A 20,067-nucleotide genomic window follows, 5' to 3' on the forward strand; every position below is an offset into this window, starting at 1 on the left:
CTGAACAATTAATCATGCTCATTAATCATGCTCATGCTCTGTGTTACTCTGAAACTGAATGTATATTTATTTCAAGGCAATGTGTTTCTACAGGATGTACACAAGCTGATATGATTCAGGTTATTGTTTTATTCAGCTTGCAGGTATATTCATGCAGGTTTTTGTTTTTTGCCAAGCTTTCAAAAGGTGGTATGTCTAATCAGCACAAGGTCATATCAACAAATGCATTGTGTATTCTTGATGATGGTGGCAAGTCAGAAAATTACAATATGGGTAATGGAGCATCTAATGGTATTTGGTTTGTACATATGAATTTATTTTGAAATTTGTTTACAACTTATTTTGACTTGGAATGCATTTACTATGGGTTGGGCATTCTTGGTTGCTGTGGCATATGTTGTGCTTTGTTTTATTCACAGTAAGTAGTTCAACTTTCCCATTGCTTTCACCAACTTTACTATCTCTACCACTGTGGTTAAGACATATTTTGGATACCAGTTACGATTTGCCTCAAATGATAACTGCTAAACTGATCTTCCGAAGGGCTGTTTGTTTTGTTATGCTCATTGGTTATAAAAATAATGATATATTTGAAAGACTGTAAAAGGAAACCTACCTTAGGTTATTGGGAGATCCAGTCTCTACTTAAAAGGGGTTGAAAACAGATTGTGGCTGTCCATGGTTTGAAAATAAAACTCACTCTCTTTCTCTCTGTGTCCCTGTGCAGTTCAGCTTGTTCAACACCAGAGGGCAACATGCACTCACATATCTGTTGAGCAATAAGCCTTGTTGCTGTGACAGTTAACAGAGACACTGATTACCTCACTTCAACATAATTTTGCCTTTTTAAATCCAATAACTAGTCAAACTATAACTATATTGCGTCAAAGTTGACAAGACCTTAGTTGAACACTTAAGAATGACTGGCACGTTTGCTTCAAGGTGGGTGTATGAAAGAAAGTGAGATTATTCCACTGGGAAACTGAAAGGTTTCATTCCAAAATACTGCTTCTACAGTTCATTAAAATGTCACCTGGCATTAATCAGTCAATAATTCAAAAACAGATGATTCTGCTCTCCCAAATAAAACTTGTAAACAAATGTTTTAACACTCATGACTAGTAGGTTTAATAGAAACACATAATGTGATTTATTTTCATGCCAGTAATGATGCTTTTTATTTTCTCCCAAATGGTAGATATGTAATTTTGGAATGATAATCTCCAGTTATACTTTCTGAACTACTGAGACACATTGTTTTGTTCTGCACAACAAAGTATTCACCTCCGATTGATTGAAACATTGGGATGAGTGCTTGTTATTCAACCAGGAAGGTTATCTCACAGGATGTAGGCAGAAACACACCGCCCTAATGCACTGTGGGCACACACACATACACTCCACATCCTGTGGCACTGATTCTCTGTGGCAGGCAAGGAATATCCACCACACACACTCACGCTGTGCGCCGGCAGGACCAAGGCCAACTGCCTGCTAGTATTTTTATAATCTTCATCCTCCCTGACCTGTTGCTCCCCTCCTGGCGCCAGTGGTCTCAGCCCCCCCGCAATGCCTCAGCACACACACACGCACACACACACACACGCATACACACATGCTCCGGCGGCCCTGTACACTCACCAGCCCCTCCACGGATAATTGAGACCAGCTGTTGCAAGGTGCCTTCCCTCGACCCTGCACCCCTCATTCACCCTCCTGCTGCACTTGCCTTTCTGGCAGACTGCTATTCTAAAGCCCCCTCCCTTCCTTTCTCTCTCACTGACAGACACCATCCCCCTCCACATGCCTCCGAGTGCGTTTGCCACTTCCCATCAGTTGTGCTGAGTGACAGATAGGTGTGTTTTGTTTTGTTGTTGTTTTTTTGCCTTTTGTTGGATCCAGGTTCTTTCCTGTTACTCACACAGGCTAGAATTAATTCCCTGGCCGGTTGTGAGAAGTCATTGGAATTTCAGCAACTATGGCTCATCCTCCTAATTGCCTTCACAGTCTCTACCTTAAGGACATTCCCTCCTCTCTCTCTCTCTCCCTCTCCCTCTCTCTCTCCCATTCCCCCCAGGGACATAAAGGTATGGTGGGGGGCTCTTCAAGCCCTGACACAAATGGGCCAGTGGTGGCTGCGAGACGTCCCGGCCAGCACACTGTGGATGGAATGTATGGTGAGGAATGAGTGTTTGGGAGAGGTATGGGAGAGACGAGGGAGGGGACGAGGGGAGGGGGGGACAGTGAGGCATGTCTGACTCTCTTTTCCAGCTGGTCCTGAGGGGTCAAACTGTGTGTGTGTGTGTGTGTGTGTGTGTGTGTGTGTGTCATGGCCTCTCATTAGGGGGTGAGACGTTGCGGCTCCAGACCCCCATGGTAGGATTGCTGGGTGAGTCTGCAGTGATCCTGCCACTTTGATGCCCCTGACCCCCATCCCCCCTACCAGGAGGTTAATGAGCCTGAGTGGGATCTGTATGCATGGTGTTATTGTGTGTGTGTGTGTATGTGTTAGTGTGTGTTGTTAGATTTGAGGTGGGTGCTTTAGGAAGAGGTGAAAAAGACCACCAGACCACTGATATGCTTACTGTGGTTCCTTGTGGTGGTCAAATAACTACACTGTGTATGTTTGGGTGTGGAGCGTAATGTTAGAATAACACTGGAATAGCTAGCCCAGCACTTGTTCCTCGTGGTTACATTACTATTCCTGACATCTCTGCTCCATGCACAAATGCAAAATCCCTATTCAATGAGTGTTAATTTTACTGCATTAAACGTCAGTAATTATTAACGATGATTACTCCTTTTTGACTTTTTCTCTGTGTCTGTGTATCCATATAACCTGGAGATTGACCTTAGCGCTGCTTCACATAGCTGAGCAAGCAGTGAGTGGTGAATGTGTTGTTTTGGGCGGGGCAGTGCAAGCCCGGGCCAGCAAAAGGAAGGCAGTGGGAGTCCAAAACAGGTGCTCGCGCTCTCTTTTTTTTTCTCTCCTTTCTTTTCATCATTCTCTGTTTTTCACTCGCATAAGCCACTCGCTCTTTCCCTCTCTCTCTTCTCCCCACACCTGTTGAAGTGTGAGGACTCTTGCTGTGGGAGGTTTTACAGGGCTAATCCGAAAAGGTGGTGGTGGAGGGGATAATTACTTTACTAGTATGCTCTTTATCTGCGTTTTCCCTCCCTCCACCCCCCAGTCGGTTCCCGTTTTCCCTTAATGTGAGGTGTTACTTCTGGGTTGATTGGTTGTGTGTTACTCATTTAGCATTGCAGCTTAAGGGAAAAGGGGGAGGGAGGGGCACTCAAAGGCTGTCTATGTTAGAGAGCAAATGAGAAACACTTTAATTAATTTTATGTAAAAGTTACAGATGGATAAAAAACTAAGTGAGACACATCCTGTTAAACTATATCTACCCAGAACTGGATACCTGGAGCTCTCAACTCCATAACCACCGTAATAAACCAAAGTGGCAACAGAGCAGCCGTTCTTTCTTGACAAATGACACCCAGTGATTTGGTTCTGGGCTGACTGATAGCTCCAGGCTGCAGGGCCCTGGGGAGAGGGGAGGTCTCTGCCCCCTGAGGGAGCACCTTACTGGGCCAGCAGTAAGCCCTCAGCCCCCTGTCTGTCGTCACCGTGACGTGGATCTAGATTTACCCAGCTGTTTGGGATCTGTGTGTGTGGGTGTGTGTGTGTGTTTGTGCGTGGGTGGAGAAAGTGACCAGAGCTTTACAATCATGGTCCAACAGCATGGACTACATCACCATATTTGACCGAGGAAAGCTAGTCAAATAAACACATGGTTTGTGGAAATATGGTTACAGATGGGTGATTAAGTGAATTTGCATATAAGGTTTGTTTTGGTCCTGGATCTGCAGCCAACTGTTAAAGATCCAAATTATGATTATTTTCTCAAAATTATGATCCAAATTATTTTCTGCAAAATAATGTCAAATTAAAATGCTGTGCAGGACCTGGTCCAAAAGCTATCCTGTTGTCTAGTTCAGTTTCTGAAATCTGAAGTGGTGTGCATGACGGCTTCATTAATTTGGCAATACAAGATGCGTGAAGAGGCCAGTGGAGAAGGATTGGGATGTGATCACACAAATGGAATAAATACAGATTTGCTGCTGCCTCATGATACATGACGCATGAAATCATGAAAGCTTGACTTAGGCTGGGCAGAAGATCAAAGTTGTGCTTTTGCCTGGGAAATCAAGAGAGATGAAAAGGAGAGAAACATCAGGAAGTGAAAATAGGAACTTAACTGTGAATGACAGCAGATGGGAAAGAGGAAGGATGCTGACAATACAGAGATCTGTAGTCAGATGACCGATATGGTGCAGCAAAAATTACGTGTGGAGACAAATGAAGCCATAATCACAAGCTGAGAGTAGTGTGTGGATCACCTCGTCCTTCACAAACCAAGAAATGGTTTCTGTTGTAGTATATATGTAAGGATGGCTTGCTCAGGGAATGAACCTTGTGGTTTAACAAGAAATGTCATGTAAATGTGTATTTGCCATAACTATTACTGGCTCTTCTGTATCCCATAAACTACATCCTTCCTATGTGTCTAGCTTGTCTCTCAGGTGTGGAAACCTGACAAAGCACTTTCTAAACTTCAAGAGGTTTTTGTATGAGCTGTGTGTGTGTATGTGTGAATAAGTAGGAGGAAACCTAGAAGAAATAACTAAAGAGACGGAGAAGATAACAAAGACAGCAGCCAAACAGGTGGAGATGTGTCACTCTCTCTGTGACTAAGGGACAGAGTCTCCTGGTGACAACGGATGGAAATACCATTTGTTCAAAGGTCAACATTTCACTATAATAGACATGATTCATCACAGCACTGACTGAACCCATTCAAATCATCAGTTGCTTTCAAAATGCAGTTCATAACAGATTTATGGCTGTGCAACCTGATTGCTTTCGGTTACTTTCCTTCCAAAATCTACAGAATATGAAATCAAACAATTGATTCCAATATACAGACTGGAGTTTTACAGTCTGACAGATTTAACAACATTGACAACCATGCACAACCATTCTTTCAAGTTGGGTTAAATTGTCTATAATCTCCTAATCTCATATCGTACCATCCTGTAAGTAGAGATCTGTAATTCCATTACATGTAGTCTGTCCATCACTCCCCAACGCATCTCATGATGTTGCATGCATTTCCTACCAACGTGACTCTTTGCCGTCATCAAACATTGCTCATTGGCTGTGACTAATTTCATTACAGTCACCTATTATTCAATTACAAAACTCAGCTGTGTTGTATGGTCTTTGAAGATGGTACCAGTAAGAGCACTAGCATGGAAAACCTATCCAAAGTTGTCTGAAATACAGAATACTACCTGAACACCCAATGCCGGGGAATGCTGACCCTTTTACACTGTAACACTTATTTTCTTCATATTTATGTACTCTTCAGACCCCCTTACTTGAAATGAAATGCTAGAGGTGGCCAATGAAAGCAAAGCAGCAAGACTGGATAGCAGAGGGGAAGTTGTATGTAACTAAATCTTGCATAAAACTAAATGACTAAAGAATACATGAAAACAGAGAGGACAAAGCTAAAGAAAAAAAGGAATACAAATTTCTAACTTCCACAACCATTTTACATCATTGTGCTTAAGTGAAGGGTCAATCATCTCCACTACAACCAGGAGCACATTATAATTACAGTACATTTCCATCTTAGGGAAATTCTCTTTTTGCCTGCCCCCCCCTTAGTGTCAGCAACATCGGTGTATATCTACAGTCCTCTGTTTGACCAACTGAGCTATCAAAGCTGCATAGATTACATATGTGAAGCTGAGCATCATATGTGACAATAACCAAGCTTGGCCTCTGATTGTTATGCAACAAAACATAAATTCACATAAATGCCGTTTTATGTTTCACTCACAGCTGAGTTATAATTTTAAATGTTTTGGTTTGTAATTGAGTGGCATTAATTTATTTCCCACAGAAAAGCATAGATTTTCTCATTATCTCTGCTTGCTCACATTTTTAACAATAGCCTACTGGGCATAAGAGAGACAAAACAGCACCAGGTACACCAGGTATTTTTTTATTTATTTATTTATTTTTTATTTATTTTTACCGGTTTGTGAGATGATCAGATCTAACAGAGAGTGAGTGGAGTGGCATCATTCCAGTGAAACCAATGTGGGCACATCTGGAAAGGCTTTATGCTAGGGTCAGATGGTGTGGGTGTGTGGGTCGGTGGGTGGGGAGGGGGGGGCGGGGGTTTGGGTGGCACTAGGGCAGTCGTGGGAATCCTCTCAGCATTCTCCTTAGGGGGCTGTTTTCTTTGGGTTAAAAAAAAAACAAGCTCCCAACTAATGACTTCAGTGTGCTTTTGTGTTTGCATTTAGTTTGTGTGACAACAAATTCAACTTCTCTGAATACATGCGTAGAAGTTGGAACTGATATGTTCCATCAATGTACTGTTGAGTTTTCACTAGATTATGCATGTATCCAAATCATATGTGTGCCTGTTTGCATGTGTGTGTGTGTGTGTGTGTGTGTGTGTGTGTGTGTGTGTGTCTGTGTGTGTGTGTGTGTGTGTGTGTGGGTATGACTTAAGTCACTTTCAGGGACACAAACCAGACTTAAGACCAGTTGATTGGGGGCGGCTTGTGCAATTGGGGACAAAAGCCGTGTCCCCAATTGGTAAAAAGCTGATTTTTGGGTCAGTGGTTAAGGTTAGGGTAAGGGTTAGGTTTAGGCAAGTAGTGGTTAAGTGAGTAAGACTGTGTGTGTGTGTGTGTGTGTGTGTGTGTGTGTGTGTGCGTGCGAGTGCGTGCATGCATGCCATCCTGTTCTCCTCTCATCTGGTCGGGCCCTCTAGCTGGTAATCTGAGCATAGAGATTAGAAAGAAAAACAGCAGAGAAGAATGTCTTTGGTTGAGCCAGTGAGGAATTTACAATGGTCTTCAGGCTGTTCTGACCTCTCCCTCCCTTTCTCTCTCTCTCTCTCTCTCTCTCTCTCTCTCTCTCTCTCTCTCTCTCTCTCTCTCTCTCTCTCTCTCTCTCTCTCTCTCTCTCTCTCTCTCTCTCTCACACACACACACACACACAGATATACTTGATGAATATGTTGTTGCTGTCGGACATTTACAGAGAAGGTATGTTGTGATACATTCCCATCTGCTGCCACAGAGACGTGATAGTCCGAAGCTTGTGTCCAACAGCTTGTGGGCGATATCACCGTGTGGCTGGTGATGACACCGCATTAGCAGAGAGACAGGGAGGACAAGGTGGGGGCTTAGATGCAGTTCTGGTTTCAGAGGGACAGCTGTATGGATACTCCAGTCAAACTGGCCACCAGACCGCCTGATCCCCCTCGCTCCGTCACAGCCCAGCAACCTGCCCTCCTCCCTGACAAACCACAGCCAGTGTGTGTGTGTGTGTGTGTGTGTGTGTGTTGTAGAGGGATACACGGGTCCTTGCACAGACGAAGGGGACAGGTGTTAGGGACAGGAGGTGCCGTGTGGCCCGGGGGTGTGGTCAGGTGGTGACACACCTGTCCCTACTCGCACAAGAGGTTCTCTGGTTACACACACTCTCACACACACACACACACACACACACACACACACACATGCACATCAGCCTGACCATGTGTCCTGACATGCAACGTTAGCCTCATGCAATGTGTATCTCTTCACCATGAAAAACCAGGACCGACTCTTGTTATGCCAAGGAAAACATGGCAAGCTTAACTTTAAAGCCATCTAATGTGATCATGATGTGAAAGGTGAAGGGACACATGAAATGAGCTCTAAACATGCAATATGCGTAACTTAAAATGAAACTGCATGTGTAGATTTTGTTACCAAGGAAAAGTGAGAGGGAAAGAGAGAGGGGCGGTCAGTTTAAAGTGTCCATAGATCTGATTTATTGTTGTTTTCCATGCACCACGGCTTAAGTGCCTCCATGCCCTCTGTGGATCACGTGGCTTCTTTTTCTATTGAAAAGGGGTACAAATAGTTGCACAACAAAGGCAACTGCTAGGTAACGTCACTAATAAACTTAGAAAGAGTGATCACAGATTGAATGAGGCTGCAAAGGAAACAGCTGCACCATTTGTGACTAGAAGAAAATGCTCAATGATCGTGGTTATTCATTCAAATTCTTTTTGTTTTGGCTTTCCATAAATGCAATTCACAGCTCGAGAAACGATGTTTAGTGTTTCAGTTGTAGTAGAAGTCGTAAGAATCCATCAGACTGGAAGGACATTATTCTTATCTGGGTGATCCCGAAACTCACTGTGTTGATTTTAGTTTCAAAATTCTGAGACAGGTTGCAACATAACTGGACGTCCCTCTGCGCTCCCCTCGAGGACTCCAAGGATCCAGAGGAGTGTAAGGGGACACCAGTGTGTGTGGCACATGCAGCGATTCTGTAAAACCTTGGAGATGGGGGAGATAGGCGTCTGGCCCCGGGGTGTGGATTTCAGGCAGGTGCATTTGCCTGCCCTCCGGCTCCCCAAGGGACAGGATAGGATGGGACAAGAAAGGAGGACGAGAGGGGAGACAATCTGTGCTCTCTACAGTCACTCACACACACACACACACACAGACACACACACAGAACCTCTGGCCACTTAGCCAACTCAAAGGCTGATCTTTAACCATCTTGCCCCCCTACCAGCGCTGCTACCACCCCCCCACCCCCGCCATATCCTTCATTGACTGGAATGTGTCGGGACAATAGAACTGTCCCGGTCCTTCCCTGGCACCCCCCTGGGCCCATACAGGCCCTGACAGGAGCACAAAAGTGCACCTTGCACCTCTCAGCACAACCACCAGCACCCCGGGGGCAAATACCTGAATACCTGCGGTAAAAGAGAGAGAGGGAGAGAGAGAGAAGGAGAGAGGGAGAGAGAGAGAATGACAGCATGACACAACAAGAGGAGAACATGGAAACAGGGATGAATGAAAGAAAAGAAGAAAAAAAGAAGGCAGCACAGGTGATCCTCTGCTCTCAGCTGCCAACTGTAACACAGACTCACACAGAGTTCCAAGCAAAACAACATACCAGTCTCGACCTCCCTATTTTGATATCGCTCCCTCTCTTATTACTATTATTACTCACTTTTTTCTGTCATTCTTTCATCTATCCTTACACCCTCTGCTTTCTCAGCAACACTTCCCCCGGTGTACACTCTCTACACATTCTGCACTCTCCCCTATTCCGTCTCTCTGTTGTTGTTCTCCTCCTCTATACCACCCTCATGTCATGACTTGCTGGCCTCTGCCTGGCTCGCTCTGTGTGCGGTTATGTGCGCCTTCTGCCCTGACAACTCCTTTCTTGCCGCACATGTTGTGTAATAAGGTCAGGTAGTCTTACAACTCACATACAGTGTAGTACATGCCGCTGACATTTCTGTTTAACAAACAGAAGTGTAGGAGGTGACTGATTTCACTGATCCCTTATAAACCAGCGGTTCTCATCCCATTGAAGCCCAAAGCTAAGCAGGTTTTCATTCCAACCAATCCCTACAGCAGCTTTTTTCACTGATCAGTCCCCCCTCTCTGGTTGAAGGGGTGCTAATCAGTGAAATGAGCTGCTGTAGTGTTTGGTTGGAGTGAAAACCTGCAGACACATGGCTTTCCATGGCACAAGGTTGAGAAGCGCTGTTACAAACAATGCGTTTCATCTGTTTACCCCCTGTCCCTTTATGGCTCATCCTCTCCCCTCTGACCCGATGGGACAGAGAGGGTCTGTGTTTAGGAAGAAACACAGCACCAGCCACATCACACACAGCACCAGCCACATCACACACAGATACAGACACGCACACACACACATACACACACACACCATTGAAGGGGACAGCAGGAGTGCGGAGGTGGGCAGGAAATGGTGTGTACCCCCTCCTAGAGCCCATATCCTGTCCTTGGGTAAAACTGGTTTATTTGTCCAGAGATCTGAGCTCTGTGTGTGTGTGTGTGTGTGTGTGTGTGTGTCCGTTGCACGCCTATCTGTGTGCATGTTAAGAGTTCATGAAGTCTTGACCTACATTTCAATTTTCCACCGTACAGAGTTGTACACGACTGAAACTAGGAAAGCATCCGCAGTGCGCGTATCTCTCTGCCTTCGCAGCATTTGGCTCTGGAGCCGAGCAGCACATGTCATTGATCAAGCCTACATTGCAACATGGCATTCCTCAAGCAAATTCGACTCCCTACTGATTTGAAAAACAGCTCGCAAACAGAACCTCTCATTCTTCACCAGGCAACCCCCCTGACTCCCCATGTCTTCCCCTCAAACCATCTCCCTCATTGCTTCTCTCGTTCCTCCTCCCATTATTATCTCCTTATCTCGAGTTCACCCTCTCTCTCTGTGCAAACCTCAAGCCGTTACTCTCTCCATCCCACCCTCTGACTGTCTCATGGGTGTCATACGTTCCTCATTAGCAGTGGATGGAGAAAGGCTGTCGGCCTGTCAGCACAAAATGAAAATGAAGTGACGATTTTAAAAAAACAAAAAACACTTGTCTCCAAAAGGACAAAGGCGGAGGAGGAGTGAGTCCATGGGGATTTTGGGAAGTGTGGGTTGGCACCAAGGCCTTGGGCAGCGCCATTGTGTAAGAGCAGTGCGGCCTGTAAGAGTGTTTGAAACTCTAACCCAGTGACTTAACCCTCCTGGCTTGAATCTGATCCCCCAATGAATCAGCTCTTCAACCCACACCGCCAGTCCCAGTTCCAGCAATGCACTCTCTCATTTTAGATACAGACCACGGTGAACCCCTGGTACACTCTGGCATGGAGAAATCTACACATCACAGAGACACACACACACACACACACATATGCATACATACACATACACACAAACAGCTGTAGCCGCACCCAGATGCTTTTTATCAGCGCTTTTGGATGGGCTATGTTTATTCAAGACTGACAGGCCACTTCCTGTGTCCCAAACACACACACACACACACAGGGCAGAGCAGTAGGAGAGAATACAGCAGAATTTCAGCTCTCAAAAATGTTATTCCTTTGCATTAGAAAGGTTAAGTTTCTATTTGACATGCACTTTTGTTTCCCATAGCTCAGATGAAGAGTAGAGACTATACAGCCTTGTAACCTGTTGTGTTACACACATTTAAACTATATTTAAAGAGATAAGCATGTATTTTCTGTTTCAGAGCTGATGCCACTTCATAACAAAATAAATTCTCAAACAAATGGCTTTTGTGTACATAAAACCAAAGTCCTATTTATTGTCCATGGAGCAACTTCCAGGGGTCCTAAAGCAGTTTTCCAGGGTATCTGGAAAAAGTAATTTAATTTTTACTGTTTTTGTTTATTGGCGCGAGGCAATATTACTTAGCAATTATTTTTTCCCATTGGAATAACGTATGCGAGTTCTCAAAATGAATAGTAATCCCCTTTTTTTGTAATTAGGTCAGCATGACAATATTTCCTGTCCTGGACTCCAGAGAAGTCTACAAGGACAACAGACAGAGCACCTCTCTCTCTCTCTCTCTCTCTCTCCCTCTCTCTCTCTGTTAGATGGCGGTATTGTGTGTCTGTCACTAATGGCTCAGGAATGTCACATTAGTCAGGGGCCGCATGCGTGACGCTGCGAACATTAAAACACTTTGACGAGACCAATATGATATTACACGCGCGCACACACAAACACACACTTAAAAAGACCGGTGACAGCTCCAGTGATCTCATTGCCTCAAAGCTACAGAATGATAGACTGCCTCCTACACACTCCAAACCCCAAATATGTCCCCCTAGCTAGATGGCAGAGCTTAAATTTCAAAACTAAGCAAACGTATAGAAATTACAGAATTTTCTAGTAGCATGTTTCAGTATTGCAAAAAATATTGTCTACCTTTGTATTCTTTATATTCTGCACAGCGGTATTCCACTCAGGTTCTCCACCCCTGTTGCCCTTTCTCTGTGCCCACCAAATCTGACACTGTCGGGGGATCAAGCAGAGTTCAGTCCCCTGTGGCCTGCTTCTCCCCCCCTCTGACTCACTGTCTGCATAGGTGTGTAGCAGCCAAATTACTCTCTCACCTCTCTCTTCACAACAGCCCAGAAAGGTAGGCAGACAAATGAAAAATTCCCCTTGATCCAAGTGATGCTCTGGATTAAGTGTGTGCCTGTTTGTGTGTGTGTGTGTGTGTGTGTGTGTGTGCACGTGCGTCCGCGCACACATGAGTGTTTATATATGAGCGTGTCTTTTGGGAGCTGTTTACATTAGGCAAGCTAACTCATGCAATCTGATCCCTAGCTTTGTGTGCCTCCCTTAAACCCCCTCACACACACACACACACACACATACATCTACCTCTCAACACTGCTGCTGAGAGCTATTGGAGGAAACACATCGTTACCTCACCAAGACATGCTGGCGTCAGTGTGTGTGGGTCAGGAGGGCAGCCAGGAGAGCGAACACGTTGCGGCCATATGTGCAGCCTGGATGTTCACCCTCAGCTGGGCTTGTAAGCAGGGACTTCCGCCAGAGTTCCTCCAAGGTAACTGGAGTTTAACTATTACGGAGCAGATGGCCGCGCAGGCTGTGGCTGTGTGGAGGGCTCGGTCTGTGCCGAAATTCTGACAGCACCGTCCAGAGTCTGTCTCTCCTGGGTGTATTTGTTGGTCTTCGGCCTGCTGTCCCCCCCCTGCCTCCAGCTGGGGCCGCGCCTACAGCAGGAAGTGGGTCAGTGGGATTCCCACACTCGGCTAATTTCACACTGACTTTCCCCTGCAGGACTGGCCTCACTAGCCCTTGGGAGGATCCCTGCTCACTCAGCATCTTCCTCCTTTTTTTCCTTTATTCCATAATCTTGCTCCGCTTCCTTTTGCCCACCTGCAGTCACTCTATGCAACCCCCCGCCCCCTCCCCCTTTTAACATGTGTTCTCCATGTGCGCTTGTATGTGTATATGCTGCATGCTGACAGCCTGGCAGGTGTGTGCAGGTGTTCCACACATCACTCAACATCACACAAACCTATCCCCACTCTAACACACACACACACACACACACATCAATACATCGCTGCACCGCTCCATCTCCCCATTCAGAGGCTGTCAAGTCTTTCCTTATGAACTCATTTAGAGGTATACCTTGGTACAACGGCTGTTGAATTATCTGTATATTGGTGTACACAGAAACAAGTGGGTCTACACAGCAGGATTTTTTTTAAAAACAAAGCTTTATTATTTACATGTGGCAGAAAAAGGCACAACTTTGGCAAAAGGAATCATATTATCTCCATTTGGATGGCATGTTTAAAAAGGTGGTGCATAAAATCTGTGGTTCAAACATACTTCGAAATGAATGTCATAAAAGCACCAATCGTTCAAACAGTTTCATTCAAAAAATAACTATTTCAATGACGGCAGGTGGTGTTTTTTGGTCAAGCTTAAGTGGTCCTTTCATGTCCAATAACACACCAACCTCTGGTCTGATGTTTGGTTCAGTGTGTGTGTGTGTGTGGAGAGAGGAAAGTGTTTGTGGAGTTTGGGGTGAGGAGGTGAAGAGAGGAGGGGCGAGCGAAGAGGGGAGGGTCACCTGTCGTCGAGGTCACAGCTAACACATCTCTCAGTGCCCTGCCTCCACAGTACACCATACACAGACAGCTGTCTCAACACACACACACACACACACACATACAGCTGCTCATATACACGCATGCTATGTATGTAGAGTATGGTGAGGAATGACATCCCCCATACACACACACACACACACACAAGCAGCTGCAACATGGCCACAGTCCCGGACCGGCCGGCACCGATGGAGTTTCCTGGGAATTAACTGCATGTCCAGCTGCCCTCAACACACACACACACACATGACAGAGCCCAGCAAAAATATGCAGTGGATACCAATTTGAAATCTATTACATCTAGAAATATGATAAACCTACATTGATTCCTTAAAAACTGAAGGCACTTTAGAAGTCAATTTATAAAAGCAATAGAACTCCAGCTTCTTTTTCCATCCTCTCATGGCCTGGGAATGAGTTGGCAAACACCCTCCCAAATGTCCTCTGGGCACATTCTCACCCTGAGCCACTAAGTGTATCCACAAATGGGCCAGTGGCTCTCGCCAAAGGGAATTGAACCAGCAGGCGGCATCAACTGGCTGATCTGAGCAGTCAGGGGAATGTGAGTCTACGGGGCAGGGCAGCACCCCGAGGCGTTGTGTTTGTGCAGCAGGGACATGCGGCTGAAGGTTCGGGAGCAGGAGCCACACTGGTACTTCTTTACTTCCGAGTGGGTCTGCAGATGGGCGCGCAGGTTGGAGCGGTCAGCAAACGCCCGGTTACAGTGTTGACAGGAGAAGGGGCGCTCGCCTGGATAATAGGAGAAAACTGTTAAGTTCCTGTTTCAGGAAAACACTTGACCCATCATTAGCAGGTCCTTGAAGCCAAAAGGTCTATCCTCTAGTCATTGTTTTTCAAATGATTTACAGCCAACAATGTGGGACAAAAGAATTGCAAAAAGACTGCTCACCTAGGAGCACCGATCTAACAGAGTTAGTGTGGCTTGACTTTTTTCATGCATAACCACAGTGAGCCTGAGATAAGATTGTGCCATGCTAAGCAATAACATTTGCTTACACCTCAGGAAATATCAATGAATATCAATGAGTGACTAGGCACTTGGTGCAACCACATTTAAAATGCACTGTCACATCTACAAGCTAACAGAGCTCCACTATCTGTACTTTGATTGTTGTGAAATTACAATCTTAGTCTGAATGTAAGTCAACACAGCTGCTTCTCTGCCTCACCTGTATGTGTGCGAATGTGCCCTCTGAGCAGCCACGGTCTGGAGAAGGCCTTGCCGCAGGTGGGGCACACACAGGGCAGGGTGTGTGAGCGGATGTGCATCTTCAGGGCGCCCAGGCTGGTGTACTCCTTGGGGCAGTGTTTGCAGTGGAAGGCCGGGCGCAGCGAGGCCTGACTGGCCAGAGAGAGGCTCTGCTCCCCCTGCGGACAGTGGGACAGCTGGTGGCAGGACAGGGCCGAGGGACTGCTGTAGCTCTTACTGCAGTGCAGGCAGTGGTAGACGTGGTGAAGGGCGTCCGGGCTGGGAGGATCTGAAGTACGTCCTCCATCCTCCTCCTCCTCGCCGCTGCTGCTGGATGGGGAGCTGCTGAGGTCCAGCGGTCCCAGTGGTGAGGGGGGCAGAGCGGGAGACACGGGAGTGATAGGGGAGAGGGGTGCAGGCAGGGTGTCCATGCTGAAGAGAGGGCCGCTGGGATAGCAGGTCAGGGCAGAACTGTTGTCCTGGGTTGGGAGTTCAGCCAGAGGATAGCACTCTGGGACAACTGCTAGCAAGGGAGAGGAAAAAGGAGTCAGGTGGCTTTTCACTTAAATGGACAGATAATCTAATTACACAGTAAACTTGTTTTCATTCTTGGTGTCTTGTTACAGTCAAACTCTGTATTCACCACGGCACCGACCCACCAAGATGATTCCATTAGCAAATTTTCCAATAAACCAGGGAGAAGAAACACTTGTCTCTACTTTGAACCCAGGAGACTGTATGCAATGTGCGTTTTAAATGTTCATGGGTCCATCTAATGCGACTATTTCCAATGTGTATTCATGTGAGGTCATTTGATTAAGACCTCTCTCTGGCACTGACTTTGATTCACTCATGTAGCCATATCTGTCATGCATGAACATTTACAGACAATAATCACAGAATACATCAAATTCAGCAGGTGGGGAAAAACGTACCAGTCTGGCTCTCCAATTCGCTGTAATTCGGCTTCTTGTTGGAAAAATACTTCTTGATAAGAAATGACCGAGGCATTTTGAAGTCTGGCTGTTCAGATAAATACAAAAGATGAATTTCCAAGGTGGTCTCCACCCAGATCCAGGGGTGTTCTCTGCAGAAAGCAGCAGTCCGGTTCCAAACAGACGGTAAAAAAAACACGCTTGGAAAACTCCAACAACTCAGACAACTACAACTTTTGAAAGTGTCTAGTTAAGGGACCGAGTAGCTGTCTCCTCATATAGTGACCAGAGGAGAGAAGCACCGGGTGGGTGGGCAGATCTCCGCCCTAAGACACACCCCGTACAGAATAAGCGCCAATGGCCCCATTCACCACAGGTGCCCAATGTGCCAAAACGCCACAATAACGCGCACAGGATAATCGTGCATCTGAAGCCTATAATGACCCACTTGTCACCAATAGGCATACACTTACACTAATTTAAATGTGAATTGACGACCGAGCAATTCAAACTAAAAGTCGGCCAAAATATGTTTATATGAACTGTGGAAATAATAGACAAAAGTGCACAATTCTGAAAAAGAAACCAGAGCGGTAGGCAGGTAATTTCTCGAGAGTTTATAAAGCCAACATACAAAATACTTGGGTTTTAAATCAAATCGGATAATGGGAAAGCCGTTCTTGACCATTACTCAATTCCAGTGCAAAATGTTGCTCTTAAAGTGGTGAGAAAGTGAATCTTGAGCGTCCTCTGTCGGATTATACTTGACCTATAGCCTATGGTAGCTGTATTTCTAATCCAAGTCTACAGCTTTCAGGGATGATCATATCATAAGCGTGAATGTGTTTATTTGCGGTCTGAAAAAATAGTGGCCAAAGAGTAAAATTACCTACAAAGCGATGGTTTTATTCCTTCACTAGATTGCAAAAGGGGTCTCTCTAAACAAGCCATTAAGTCTTCATGACAGGTGAAAAAGCAAGTTGTTAGGATGGATATTTTGTAAAGCACGAGGCTTTTACGCACGCTGGTGAGGAGGAGACATTTTTATGAAGATGCAGGAGACAAACGCTCTGTTCTCTTTGCTCCCACACAAAAGATCATGCACTCAATTCATCCTCACCACGGCTCTCAGCGGGAACGGGTCCGTTTGGATGAAAGGGCCACTGTTCTCCAGCATGGTCACAGCGGGATCTGGAGCAAAATTAACCGAGCTGCCAGGAACAATATGATGATGTAAAACTCTCCAGTGCCTAAGGTGCCATGAAATGCAGCGACCCGGGATAACGCCCCGAGGAACAAGCAAATTGGCTACACACTTGTGGGCCTTTTTACGTATTTTTGATGGTGAGACAAGTTGCCTCTTATGTGGCCAGTTTCATACAATCAAATGGAATACGACCGAGCTATAAAAGAATTGGCACTTGTCATAACTTATCCGAAGTCCAAATTTGATCTGGCACTTTTTATCACTGTAATTCAGAGCAAAGATCAATCAAAATTGCCAGAAATCTATTTGGAGGCATGATGTGGCATGGAGTAATTGTTCCATCTATGTGCAGCCAATCTGTGCAAGATAGTTTGGTTAGGCTAACTAGGCCTACCTACATTTAATAATTTATCACAGTATCTTAAAATATCTTGTCAGTTAAAAGTAGCACCTAATTGCTCCCCAGAAAGGTTTTAAGCGTAGTTTGTTGACACGTGATATTTGGATGCAGGAACTTTGCCATAGCTTTAGGGTTTATTCAATGACCAAGTCTGAAAATCAAGTGCCATCCGTTGAAGCCATTACATTGGAATGTAACAGCTTTAAGTGTCCCCTGTTTAGCATTGCAAAAAGGAGTAAAAGGCTTCTCGGTGGCAGAGTGAGGGGCGGGTGATGGCTGGTGTGCACCTGTCCAAAGACGCCATTGTCGCGGCATGCCCAAAAGTTCACACGTCGTTAGAGGCTTGTTGACGCCGACGCCACGTAGACTGGGGGGGTCACGGAGGGCAAGGCTGCAGTAAAAACAAAAAGCAAATAGCAAAGACACACGTGAAAGTAATCTTAGTTGTATGCCTGGTGCTGTATACAATTCTGACAATATGAAAGGTATTTGAGTGACTTGGAACCAAATAGTGCTGAACAAAATAGTGCTACACATACTGATCAATATATTAACTCCTTTGGATCAGGTACCTACATGAAAAGTATACATGATGTTAATTTGATGATATTCATGGTCACATGGACTTTGTCTCTCTCACATACACAAACGCAGAGCCACAAACTCAAAAAAATAATGACAAAATGAAGCATCCACCTGACCTGACACACAACAAGTGGAAGAGGGTGTAAGAGTGAGAACAGCTGATTGCACACTGTTGAATGTGCTTTTTTGGAGTGAAGAGGTTGTCTGCAGACAGTCTGTATTAGGACAGGGTTAGGCTGACCTCATGACACACGGTGAGAAAGAGGACCTGAAAACGTGAAATGCTCTGCTCAGAACAGATGTTCTGCTCTCTGGCCTTAGGGATAAACCCGCCTGTATTCCCACAGTGACTGACTGGGGAGGCTCGCTGTCTGCTGCTACCTTCAGTTTAAATTGAATATAATATGAAATAAGAAATTAGTTGCATTCACCTGGGAGTCAGATATTCCCCTGCCAGCTGGAAGAGAAAATTTCATACTGGCTGAGAAACAATAGCTGCAAAACTTTTTGCAAAATATGGTAACCCTTTATTGATCAGATAGACTGTACTTTTGTGTAGCCTCTTTTCTATTTGCTGAAGTGCTGAAGTGTAAAGATATATGCTACGCTGTACCTCTAGGAATAAAATACCACTTGCCTATCACCAGATTATCTATTTTTTCATGTCCTTGTTGTTTGTGTTTTGTCATTTACTGGTCTTTTGTTACTATGTCTAATTCAATATGAGCAAAATATATAAATATATATATAAAAAACATGCATTCATGGGACAAGGTGCGGTATGTGAGGCAGGCCAGGATCTTACTGTACACTAGTGATTTGTGACAATCTAATATTTTTGGAGAACAAGAGAGAAATGAGACTCAAACCGAATTAGGAAGAACACTAAGATGTGAAAGTAAGTTGCTTGTAACAACGGCAGCGTGAGCACTGAGCCTGTGTCATATCAGTAAACTTTGATGCCGAAGACAAATTTCTATTTTGAACTGAACAGACAATGAAGTTACATCTTGAAATTGATATTGAATCTTGAATATGCTTTGACGGGGAAATTGTATTTTTTTCTATTACGTCCATATTTCATCCTACAAATTATATGTTATATCAAGTGTGAACTTGTATGATACATATACAGTATATTGGATGATGATAATTTGGATTATATTCTTCCCCAATTTTAAGTGCTTGAAGAGCAGTAATTGTGATTGTACAGGGTTTTTTTTACACCAGTGAGTTAGTACCTGAGTGTGTCTTAATGCCCCACTTTACATTTTAAAACCCATTTCTAATGACCCGTGAACAATGAGGTGCATTGTTATCATTCAGTACATTCAGACGACAGGCAGCTTCCACTCCACCACATTTACATTTACTGTTTATGCACATCCTCATCCACACTGACCCTTCTGTGTAACTCTGCTTTGTTACCAAGCAGACATACAGTAAATCAATGCTGTTTAAATCTAATACACAGAGTATGTTTTGTTGATGGTTCAAAGGAACAATTTCCCATCCTCTAATCAGTGGATGGGGCTGATAATACAGTGATCGTCCAATTGAATCTGAAAGAATATTGATGATTCTGTGATTTGCAGCCACTACAGAGGACATCACACTCTATTGTGTCTTAAAGTGGAGCCAGTTCACTTCCTGATAAAGGGATTTAGGAGGATGAGGGCTGTCTTTGGCCTCAAAGATTTCAACTGTTTGGTCTGAAGACTCTCCATGTAAGTTCTGAGCAGTGATAAAAGTCCGTCAGACCCAAAGTACAAAGTATGAACAGAAGTGGTTACTATCAATGTATTGGCTGTTCTTTTGAATGTGTTACCTGTAGTATGTCTCATAAGTTGTTTTTTTTTGCGGCTCCCTGGCTGTCAGCAGTTGGATCAAGACTATTTCTAATGTGTTGTGCAACAAAGCCTGAGTTACTTCTGTCTGCTTACAACTGTCGGTGTTTGTTTATTTGTGTGTGTTGGAGTGTGTGTGTGCGTTGCCCTATGGTTCAGAGGTCCAGCAGCCCAGCAGGAGGGAGATAAGGTTATCCCAGAGGAATGTAGGGCTGGTCGTACGGAGACGCACTCCCACACACACACTCCGTACGCTTACACCCTGTCTATCGATTTCTCTCCATCAC

At 44.9% G+C, this 20,067-nt stretch overlaps 1 protein-coding gene across 2 annotated transcripts; it reads right to left on the reverse strand.

Annotated features, from left to right (window-relative positions):
- Nucleotides 1-13,289: 13,289 nt before the first annotated feature.
- Nucleotides 13,290-15,934, reverse strand: snai1b (snail family zinc finger 1b). Of its 2 annotated transcripts, none has more exons than XM_071542510.1 (3): nucleotides 15,742-15,934; nucleotides 14,787-15,326; nucleotides 13,290-14,346 (listed from the first exon to the last, which is right to left on the reverse strand). In XM_071542510.1, exons 1-3 carry the CDS (start codon nucleotides 15,815-15,817, stop codon nucleotides 14,165-14,167), a joined length of 798 nt encoding a protein of 265 aa, XP_071398611.1. In that variant the 5' UTR covers nucleotides 15,818-15,934; the 3' UTR covers nucleotides 13,290-14,164. The 2 variants fall into 2 exon arrangements, with proteins under 2 accessions (XP_071398611.1, XP_071398610.1); XM_071542509.1 differs by having other exon boundaries at nucleotides 14,787-15,329.
- Nucleotides 15,935-20,067: the final 4,133 nt, after the last annotated feature.

The sequence above is a fragment of the Centroberyx affinis genome, unplaced genomic scaffold (assembly GCF_046629955.1).
Source record: "Centroberyx affinis isolate AG114_WGS23_722 - 3 ecotype Tasmania unplaced genomic scaffold, CSIRO-AGI_Caff_v1 ptg004114l_1, whole genome shotgun sequence".
Classification (NCBI taxonomy): Eukaryota; Metazoa; Chordata; class Actinopteri; order Beryciformes; family Berycidae; genus Centroberyx; species Centroberyx affinis.